Source organism: Micromys minutus, assembly GCF_963924665.1.
Source record: "Micromys minutus genome assembly, chromosome: 32".
Lineage (NCBI taxonomy): Eukaryota > Metazoa > Chordata > Mammalia > Rodentia > Muridae > Micromys > Micromys minutus.
In genome coordinates, this window is record NC_137967.1 from 26520548 (window position 1) to 26531722 (window position 11175).

At 39.6% G+C, this 11175-nt stretch overlaps 1 protein-coding gene across 2 annotated transcripts in view; it reads right to left on the reverse strand.

Annotated features, from left to right (window-relative positions):
* The window catches only part of LOC308414096 (uncharacterized protein), a 36504-nt gene extending 32049 nt beyond the window's left edge, over positions 1-4455 (reverse strand). For both annotated transcript variants that reach the window (XM_080909275.1, XM_080909274.1), the window contains exons 1-2: positions 4352-4455; positions 2083-2173 (exon numbers count right to left, since the gene is read on the reverse strand). Coding sequence is in view for 1 of the 2 variants with exons in the window: in XM_080909274.1 (XP_080765400.1) it covers positions 2083-2097 (15 nt within the window). In the remaining variant the exon portion in view is untranslated. The remainder of the gene's footprint in view (positions 1-2082; positions 2174-4351) is intronic.
* Positions 4456-11175: the final 6720 nt, after the last annotated feature.

Genomic DNA, 11175 nt, shown 5'->3' on the forward strand with positions numbered 1-11175 from the left:
ATTCATTTACAGAATGTTCCCACGGACTGTGAAGAGATGGGGAGAGAAACTCACAGACCTCATGACATTGAGGCAAAAGCTTTTACGATGAATTCAAGGTCAATCTGTACTACACAGGGGTCCATGAAACAGAGTTAAAGGAAATGAGTAAGCTAGCCTTTTTTCCTAAAAGGAAAACATGCAAAATAAAGTATCCTACAAAATAAAATGAAAAAGAATTGCATGATTGCCTGCCAGAACTGCTCCCATGGTTTTCTTCTCTGAGAGAAACTGAAAGATTAGGTAATGACAGAAATGCTGAACCTCACTTCCTAAGATTCAATACTGCTTCCAGATTTGCGATAGAAAAGACATGCCAGGACACACACCTCTACTTTTATTTCTGAATACTTGATATTAATCAAATGGAGGAAAATGTTATTGTATATTTTAATTACAAGGACATGTTCTCCAATGACTGAAAAATATAACTGCTTTTGCCCCAAATGCCAGCTTCACGAGAGTCATGGGAACAACCAGAGTCTGCAGGATGAGTTGTTTACAGAAGCCCCTGCTGTAGAACACTCAGGCTAATTGATACTGACAGCTCAGGAAGTGAGGTGCTTGCTGGAAATCATGAGGACTGAAGTCTTCATCCCCAGCATTATGCAAACTCCGAGTGTATCTGTAAGCTCAGTGCTATATGGATGGAGACAGGCAGATCCATGAAGCTTAACAAATTAATGAACTCCAGATTCTATGAGAGATACTATGTAAAAATAAAAGTGGTGAGTCACTGAGGAAGATGCTTGGTTTGACCTCTGACTTCCAAAGACATCTACACATATGAGTACAAACTCACATGAATATACACACAGAGATGAAAGCCTGGTGTGCATCACCATATGAGCACTCGGGAAGAGAGTCTGAGTTAAACATGAAGATAATCTCCCTCAAAACAAAACAAAACAAAACAAAAAAAAAAAACCTAACTAACCAAACAAGCAAAATACTCTGATACACTTGCAAACAGAAACATAGCATAACTGTCTCCTGAGAAGCTTCATCCTTCAGTGGATGGAAACAGGCAGAGACCCACAACCAAACATGGAGCTCAGGGAGTTTTGGAGAAGACTCAGGGATAGATCTGAGTGAGCTAACAGAGACAAGGACACTACAAGAAGACCTACAAAGACATCTAACTTGGGCCCATGGGGACTCACAGAGACTGAACCACCAGCCAAAGAGCATACAGGGGCTGGACCGAGACCCTCTTGACATTTGCAGCAGATGTACTGCTGGTCTTCATTTGGGTCCCCTAAAAATTGGACCTGTGTCTGAATCTGCTGCCTGCCATGGTTTACCCTTTGCATAGTTGGACTGCCTGGCTGTACTTCAGTGGGAGAGGAGGTGCTTAGTCCTGCTGGGATTTGGTATCCCAGGCTTGAGTTGTACTCAAGGGATGTGGGCAGGGAAGATCCCCTTCTCCTCAGAGAAGGGGAGGTGCTAATGGGGAAAGGGATTTGTAATGGTGGGACTGGAGGTAGGCTGGGATCAGGATGTAAATTGAAAAAAAAAAAACAAATAAAGATAAATAAATAAGAGAAACAAATACACAAAAGACCCCCAAACTATAATATATAGATGATAAAATACAACACCCTCTATTCCCTCATTCCATTTTTTAGTTGTTGAGATGTTCTTTTGGAAATACTGATCATTAACTTTACTACCTATGGTGTGCTGGGTTAGACAGAGTATGGTTTCCCATGAAGGTCTCCTTTCCCTCCGCAACTCAAAAGGGATCTGTGCACATTAACAAATAACCTCCATGTATAGAGTGCTAACAGTTTACACAGATATGATACTAGACAAACCTTCCTGTTCAACAGCATATAGGCTGCTTCTAGGACACACTCAGTGGAAGCTTCTCCCATGTTCTATATGACAAGACCATTGTGTGATGAAATCTAATGGTTAAGGGAAAATATGAGTAAAAGCGAGTGAACAAGTCTAGTGTATACCCAGTGAAGGTCAGCAGCTTCCATGCCTAACACTTCAGAGAGCAGAGAAACAATCGGGGAGGAGGAGCACTCAATGTACCTGAATGACAGCCATCCCTGGCTCTTTTTATTTCTTCTTTCTTCTCTTTCCAAGTTCTTCCTTATGCAAAATGAGTGTTCAGAAGTCAGTCCTGAATAACAAAAGCATAAAATTAATATAATTAACTATATCACATGCTTTCAAGGAGATATAATGAAAATTCTTATTCTAGGAATAAATATATAAATAAATAATAAAGCATGGGGACTGTGGCATACACATATAATCACATCACTCAAAGCTGAGGACTGTCAGACAAAGGCCTAGACAACATAGTGATTTTCAGGCCATGTAGAACTAGTGGAGCCTTCTCTCAAAATGGTAAAAATATAATACTCAGGATAATCTTATCATGCTCTTTTGTGACAAGAACCTACTATATAGCCTGGGCAGGCTTCAAATGCATGATCCTCGTGCCTCAGTCTCCTGAAAGATGAGATTACAGGTGCAAGGGAACCAGTCCAGTAAGATACCTGTATCCCAAGCCACAGCCACTGGAAGGACTTAATTCACCATGTAGAAATGTGGGCATCTGTAGCCCATTTATCAAGGAGATATAGCAACAACAAACTACTGCAGGAGGGACAACAGGAGACTGGACACTTTTCTACAGAACTTGATTCCTTCTCAGAAAGATCAGAAATACAAGGTCACTACTGCACACACTCAGAATGCACACATGCACACATACAAACACATATAACTAACTACACAGGCAACTCTTAAGAAGAGGACAGCTTCCCTACTTGACATGTTGAAATGTACAGGAGTCTTCTGAAATGGTCACCTGTTTCCTCTGTTTACAAAGCATTTTCCTTAGAATCTAGAGCCGGGCAAGTAGATTAACAGCACTTGTGATAGTAGGTTATATTCAGGACACAGGGCTTGGAAGTAAGAATGAACTGTGGTATGAAATTGTGGCATTTGGTATTCTCTTTAGGAAGTGAGCAAGATATGAGTTTAAGCACATAAGACTAAGTTGGTGCCTGACAGAGAGCTAGCTTCCAGAAGGAGAAAAAAAATCACACATTTAGCGTGAGCCAGAGGCAATACATTCTATGCTAAATGTTAAGTGTTAGGGGGAAAAAGAGTCTACAATTCCTCCACACCACACCTCAGTCAAAGAAGGATGACACCTTCTAAAAATGTCACATCAGTTCTGGATGTATAAGAACTACAAAGGGTCGGTAAACATCTAACCTCAACAGTATTTACTCCTTGAGAAAGTGTGTTAGTTATTTCTTCCAGGCTATGTTAAACTCCATTTTCCTGCACCAGCTTTCTTTCCACATGCTGGCCTTACTGATCTGGGCCACCATGCCTAACACAGTATCAGTTAACACCCATCAGATTTAAGTTTTGCAACCCTCTTTCAGTAATAACAACCTCATCATTTCATCAACATCTCCCTGACAGCCTGCCCCTCCCTCCTGCTGTGCCATCTCTTTTACTCTTTGTGAAGGGACTTTGCCAGCTCCAGCATGGTGACCATGACTCTGGTAGGCCTTGCCCTTTTCCTCTCTGCCTTGCTAAAAACTCTTAGATTACGTTCCTAAAGCTACCCCCAAGGTCTATTCTCTTATTTGGTCAATTTCTCCTCCTGAAGCTGACTATGAAGGCTCAGCTATCAAATCATTCAAGTTTGGTAACCAAAGGGCACCTTTGGCTCACCTAATATGCCAGATTAAAATAAAAACCCTTGTTTTAACACGGGGATTCTCATTTTACCTCTATAAACTGCCATTTGCCTATGGGTCACTAGAAGCAGCCCTTTGCCCCACTCCTAGACAAATACTTCTTATCCTCTCTCTTGCCCCCTTTCTGCCCTCTTTTTTGTTTCCTTTCCCTTTTCCTTCCTCTATCTCCTGTCTTTGACCTTTGTTCCTTTAGGGCAAATAAATCTTATTTTACTGAGAACTTGGTCTTGGAAGTTATGACCAGATACTTCCCTTTTCGCTTCCATCTCCTTCTTCTCATTCTCTCATACCGTCCTCAACATTCTGGCAGCTTCGCTGTCCTCTGCCCTTCCTCTCCACTTTTGCCATCTCCAGACCCTGCTTTCTTTCTCCCTTCCACCAGGCGCTGCTGCACGCTGCTCGCTGCTCGCCTGCTACTGTCATCTGCAGCCCTCTCTAGTCGCTTCTGCCCGCACAAAAGCTTGTCATGTCTCCTCCCCCACCGCGGAAGCTTCTGAATCCCTGCCCCTGGCTGCATCCTCTCTGGACACCCCTCGCCTGGCTCTGCTGCCATCTCTCTCCCACGTTCCTACTTCCTCAATTCCGCAGCTCTCCGCGTCCCGAGTGGAGCTTTGCACACAAGATGGGGATTCCAGGGCAGAGGTCCGGGTTCTGAGCGCCAGTAAGCAGTCTAAAAAGATCTGGGGAAACTCACCCCCTCCGCGGTTTATGCAGAGCAAAACCGCTTCCGGGTCGCTGCGCAAGAGCATGCTCAGCATTCACGGTCAGCTCTAGGGGAAAGTAAGGCGGGGCCAGGGAAAAGGTGATTGATGCTAACAAGGGGCGGTACCTAGAACGGAGGCTGGTCTGAGATGGACTTTTAATGTGTAGTTGGCCAATGTGTGCGAGTGGGGCTGAGAGTAGAAAACTGTTGCTTGGAGGGGATAGTATCTAGAGAAATTTGTTCGAGCTAGAGAGGACCTGAATGCTGAGAAAGGCATAGTGAGGGCTTAGAACTGATTTGAAAAATAGCGATGGGGTATTGGGGAGGGGAGGGGGAGGACGATGACCAAGTCATGGACTAGGAGGGTGGGGATGCTCAGGAGAGTGTGATAGTGTTCAAGAAGTGGGCATGGGCTCTACAAGAGGATTCAAAGTAGGTTGTGTTCTTGGTGCACAGAGTTCTCAGTCCCCGCTTACAGTAAGGATCCTGAGCACTGTCAATCATTAGCCATGCTTGGGTAGGAGAGTCAGGGACAACAGTGAATATGAACAAGTATAACTTTTATTTTCCATTCAAAGTGTGTGTGTGTGTGTATGTGTGTGTGTGTGTGTGTGTGTGTGTGTGTGTGTGTGTGTGTGAGAACAATTACCTATGTTAAAAATTATATTGTAACAAAAAAGAATCGCATTCTCAAAGGTCATTAATGGTTAACATTGAAGATAGATTCTTTTTTGTTAATGTCAACTTCTCTTTTTTAAATAAAAATAACAATTTAAAAATATTTTAAGGTGTACTGTATACTTTTTTCTTGCCACTTTATTTAAGAAAAAAGATTGATACATATACAGATTTTTAAAGGCATTTTGGCGTAATATTATAGGAATATTTTTGTCAGAACTCAATTCCTTTAGAGGTTTGATGGCATGCATTGAATTCCCACTAGTTACCATGAGCATGAAGTACATGTAGGACAGAACATAACATGGAAACAGGCTACTTGTTGAGTATAAATTAAGCAAAATGATCTGTGAATACCAAAAATTGCCACAAGGCTATTATTGTAGCTCTTGGATTATTAATGATTTGAGGTCCAGGTGTACCACACTATGAGAGGGTGCTATACATTTATTTTTTTTCCTAAGAAGGACTGAGAATTTCTTTTTCTTTTCTTTTCTATTTTTTTTTTTTTTTTTTTTTTTTTTTTTTTTTTTTTTTGGCCTTTGTTTTCATGAGATTCATATAGCCTGTGAGTTGTTTCTGGGGTGTTCAGAGCTTTCTGGGGCTAGTATCTAATTATCAGTGAATGTATATTATGTCTGTTCTTTTGTGACTGGGTTGCCTCACTCAGGATGATATTCTCTAGATGCATCCATTTTCTTAAGAATTTCCTAAAGTCATTGTTTCTGATAGCTGAGTAGTACTACATTGTGTAAATATACCACAATTTTTGTATCCATTCATCTACTAAAGGATATCTGGGTTCTTTCCAGCTTCTGGCTATTATAAATAGGGTTGCTATGAACATTGTGGTGCATGTGTCTTTATTGTATGTTGGAGAGTCTCTAGGGTATATGCTCAGAAGTGGAATAACTGGGTCTTCAGGTAGAACTATGTCCAGTTTTCTGAGACTGATTTCCAGAGTAATTGTACCAGTTTTCAACCCCACCAACAGTGGAGGAATGTTCCTCTTTATCTGCATCTTCAACAGCTCCTGCTGTAATCTTAGCCATTCTGACTAGTGTAAGGTGGAATCTCAGGGTTATTTTGATTTGCATTTACCTGATGACTAAGGATGTCCAGCACTTCCTTAGATGCTTCTCAGCCATTCAATATTCCTCAAATGAGAACATTTTGTTTAGTTCTGTACCCCCCCTTTTTTTTAAGCAGGATTGTTTGACTCTCTGATGTCTAACTTCTTGAGTTCTTCGTATACATTGGATATTAGGCCTCTATCAGATGTGGGTTTGGTAAAGATCTTTTCCAATCTGTTGGCTGCCATTTTGTTTTCTTGACAGTGTCTTTAGCTTTACAGAAACTTTGCAATTTCATTAAGTACCATTTGTCGATCTTTTACCTTAGAGCACAAGCAATTGGTGTTCTGTTCAGGAACTTTTGCCCTGTGCCTATGTGTTCTAAGGTTTTCCCTAATTTCTCTTCTGATAGTTCCAGTGTGCCTGGTTTAATGTGGAGGTCTTTGATCCACTTGCACTTGAGCTTTGTACAAGAAGATAAGAAAGGGTCTATTTTCATTCTTCTGCATGCTGAGTGCCAATTGAACCAACACAATTTGTTGAATAGGCTGTCCTTCCATTGAATGTTTTCATTCAACTCCTTTGTCAAATATCAGGTGACCCGTATACATGAGGGCTCATTTCTGGATCTTCTATTCTATTCCATTGATCCATGTGCCTATTTCTGTACCAGCACCATGCAGTTTTCAGCACAATTACCTTCTAATACAGCTTGAGGTCAGGGATGGTGATTCCCACAGATGTTTTCTTGTTGTTGAGGATGGATTTCGATATTTTAGGTTTTTTATTATTCCAGATGAAATTGCACATTGCTCTTTCCAACTCTATGAATTATTGGGCTGGAATTTTGATGGGGATTGCATTGAATCTGTAGATTGCTTTTGGTAAGATGGCCATTTTTACAATGTTGATCCTTCCAATCCATGAGCATGGGAGAACTTTCCATCATCTAGATCTTCCTCGATTTCCTTCTTCAGAGATTTGAAGTTCTTGTTATACAGGACCTTCACTTGCTTAGTTAGAGTCACACCAAAGTATTTCATAGTTTTTGTGACTTGTGAAGGGTATCTTTTCCCTAATTTCTTTCTCACATATAGGTCCTTTCAGTAGAGGAAAGCTACTGATGTGTTTGAGATAATTTTATATACAACCACTATGCTGAAGTTGTTTATCAGCTGTAAAAGTTCTCTGGTGAAATTTTAAGATCACTTATGTACACTATCATGTCATCTGCAAATAGTGATATTTTTACTTCTTCCTTTCCACTTTGTATCTCTTTCATTTCCTTTTGCTGTCTAATTGCTCTGGCCAGGACTTCCAGTACTATGTTGAATAGGTAGGGGAAGAGTGGGCAGACTTGTTTAGTATCTGATTTTAGTGCGATTGCTGCAAGTTTCTCACCATTAAATTTTATGTTGGCTATTGGTTTGCTGTATATTGCTTTTATTATGCTTAGGTATGGGCCTTGGATTCCTTTTCTTACTAGGACTTTTAACATGGAGGGGTTTGAATTTTGTCAAATGCTTTCTAAGCATCTAGTGAGATGACCATGTGGTTTATTACTTTGAATTTGTTTATATGGTGGATTACACTGATGGATTTCCATATATTAAATGATCACTACATCCCAGGGATGAAGCCTACTTGATCATGGTGAACGATCATTTTGATGTGTTCTTGGATTCGATTTGCAAGGATTTTGTTGAGTATTTTTGCATCAGTGTTCATAAATTATATTGGTCTGAAGTTCTCTTTCCTTGTAGGGTCTTTGTTGGTTTAGGAACAAGGGTTATTTTGACCTCGTAAAATGAGTTAGGCAGTGTATCATTTGACTATTTTTTTTGAAATAGTTTGGAGAGTATTGGCATTAGGTCATCAATAAATGTCTGATAGAATTCGGCACTGAAACCATCTGGTCCTGGGCCTTTTTTTGGTTCAGACACTTTTGCTAAGTGCTTCTATTTCTTTAGGTGTTATGGGATTATTTAGATGGTTTATCTGGTCCTGGTTTAACTTTAGTATCTGGTCTCTATCTAGAAATTTATCCATTTCCTCCAGATTTTCCAGCTTTGTTGAGTATAGGCTTTTGTAGTAGGATCTGATGACTTTTTTAATTTCCTCAGTTTCAGTTGTTATGTCTCCACTTTCCTTTCTAATTTTGTTAATTTAGATACTCTCTCTTTGCCCTCTAGTTAATCTGGCTAAGGGTTTATCAGTCCTGTTAATTTTCTCAAAGAACCAACTCTTGGTTTTGTTGATTCTTTGAATGGTTCTTTTTGTTCCTATTTGGTCAATTTCTGTTCTGAGTTTGATTATTTCTTGAAGTCTACTCCTCTTGGGTGTATATGCTTCCTTTTGTTCTAGAGCTTTCAACTGTGCAGTTAAGTTGCTAGTGTATGCTCTCTCCAGTTTCTTTTTGGAAGCACTCAGAGCTATGAGTTTTCCTCTTAGTACGGCTTTCATTGCATCCCATAGGTTTGGGTATGTTGTGTTTTCATTTTCATTAAATTCTGGAAAATCCTTAATTTCTTTCTTTATTTCTTCTTTGACCATGCTGTCATTTAATAGAGCATTGTTCAGTTTCCATGTGTATGTGGGCTTTTTGTTGTCTTTGTTGTTATTAAAGACCAGCCTTAGTCCATGGTGATCTGATAGGATGCATGGGAGGATTTCAATCTTCTTGTATCTGTTGAGGCCTGTTTTGTGACCGAGTATATGGTCAATTTTGGAGGAGGTATTGTGAGCTGCTGAGAAGAAAGTATATTCTTTTGTTTTTGGATAAAATATCCTGTAGATGTCTTTTCCAATTGGTTCATAATCTCTGCTAGTTTCACTGCGTCCTAGTTCAGTTTTTGCTTCCATGATCTGTCCATTGATGAGAGTACGGTGTTGAGGTATCCCACTATTATTATATGGGTTTCAATGTATTTTTTGAGCTTTAGTAGGGTTTTTTCTATGAATGTGTGCTCTTGTATTTGGAGCCTATGTGTTAAAGATTAAGAGTTCCTCCTGATAAGTTTTCCCTGTAATGAGCAAAAAGTGTCTTTCCTTATCTTTTTTGATAACTTTTGGTTGAAAATCTACTTTATTTGTTATTAGAATGTATACTCCAGCTTGTTTCTTGGGGTCATTTGCTTGGAAGTTTTTTCCCAACCTTTTACTCTGAGATAGTGTCTGTGTTTGTCTCTAAGATGAGTTTCCTGTATGCAGCAAAATGCTGGATTCTATTTATGTATCCAGTCTGATAGCCTATGTCTTTTTATTGGGGAATTGAGTCCATTTATGTTAACAGATATTAAGGAATAGTGTTTGCTGTTTCCTGCTATTTTTGTTTTAGATGTAGAATTGTGTCTGTGTGTCTTTCTTCTTTTGGTTTTCTTGCTTAGTTATTTTCTTGTTTTAACTAGGATGTAGTTTCCTTGTATTGTGTTTTTCACTTATAATTCTTTGTAGTGCTAGATTTGTGGTCAGATATTGTATAAATTTAGTTTTGTCCTGGAATATCTTGTTCTCTCCATCTATGGTGATTGAGAGTATTGCTGTGTATAACAGCCAGGGTTGACACTTGTATTCTCTTAGGGTCTGCATGATGTCTGTCCAGGATCTTCTCGCTCTCATAGTCTTTGTTGAGAAGTCAAATGTAATCTGATTGGTCTGCCTTTATATGTTACATGACCTTTTTCCCTTACTGCTTTTAGTATTCTTTCTTTGTTTTGAACACTTGGCGTTTTGACTATTATGTGTTGGGCAAAATTTCTTTTCTGGTTCACTCTATTTGGAGTTCTGTAGGCTTCTTTTATGCTCATGGTGATCTCATTCTTAAGGGTAGGGAAGTTTTCTTCTTTGATTTTGTTGAAGGTATTTACTGTGCCTCTTAGTTGATATTCTTTGCCCTCTTCTATTCCTATTATCCTTAGGTTTGGTCTTCTCAGTGTGTCCTGGATATCCTGGATATTTTGGCTTAGAAACTTTTTGGCTTTTGCATCTTCTCTGACTGTTTTGTCTATGTTTTCAATGTTGTCTTCAGCCCCTGAGATTCTCTCTTCCATTTCTTGTAGTCTGTTGGAGATGCTTGCATCTGGGACTCCTGATTTTTTTTTTTTTTTTTTTTTTCTTGTTTTTTTTGTTTTCCCCCTCTAGGGTTTTCTTTTTTAGTGTTTTCTTTATTGTTTCTATTTCTATTTTCAATTCCTTCATCTCTTTGTTTCTGTTTTCCTCTAGTTCTTTTATTTCTTTGAGTGGTTTTTGTTTGTTTGTTTGTTTGTTTGTTTTTTGTATTTCCTCTTTAAAAGCTTCTATTTGTTTGTGGTTTTCCTCCTGTTCTTGTTTAAGTGAGTTATTCCCGTTCTTCTCAAAGATCTCCATTATCAACTTGAGGTATGATTTCAGGTCTGAGTCTTCTTTTTCTCGATTCTTTGGCATTCCACTCCTTGCTGTGATGGGAGAGCTGGTTTCTGATATTGCCAGGTTGTCTTGGTTTCTATTGCCTAAGTTCTTTCGCTTTCCTCTTGCCATCTTGTTGGCTGTGATTATATGTGGTCTTGTTTAATTAATTGATCTCTCCCGTGTACCAGGCCTGTGTCCCAGGATCTCCGCTGTCCCAGCTGGCAAATCAATCGCCTGAGAGTTTGGTCCACACGCAATGGCTTTCAGGCAGATACCAAGTCCCTATTCCAGGGTTCTTGGTCCCCTGAACCAACTGGAGGGCTATACTTCAGTGTGCTTGGCCCAGACCTCTCTGCGCCCTGGCCACTCACAGTGCAGTCCCACTTAAAAATATTTCAAACGTTTTTTGGTTTGATAGTTTGAAACAACACGTAAACCATTCTTGTCATTTTGCAAAGAAAGTTCTTACTGTATCTACTTTAAATAGAAGCAAATGCTTGCATTTAAATCTGTGGCTTAAAGAATGTTTGTGATAGCAGACTTCAGATGCAAATCT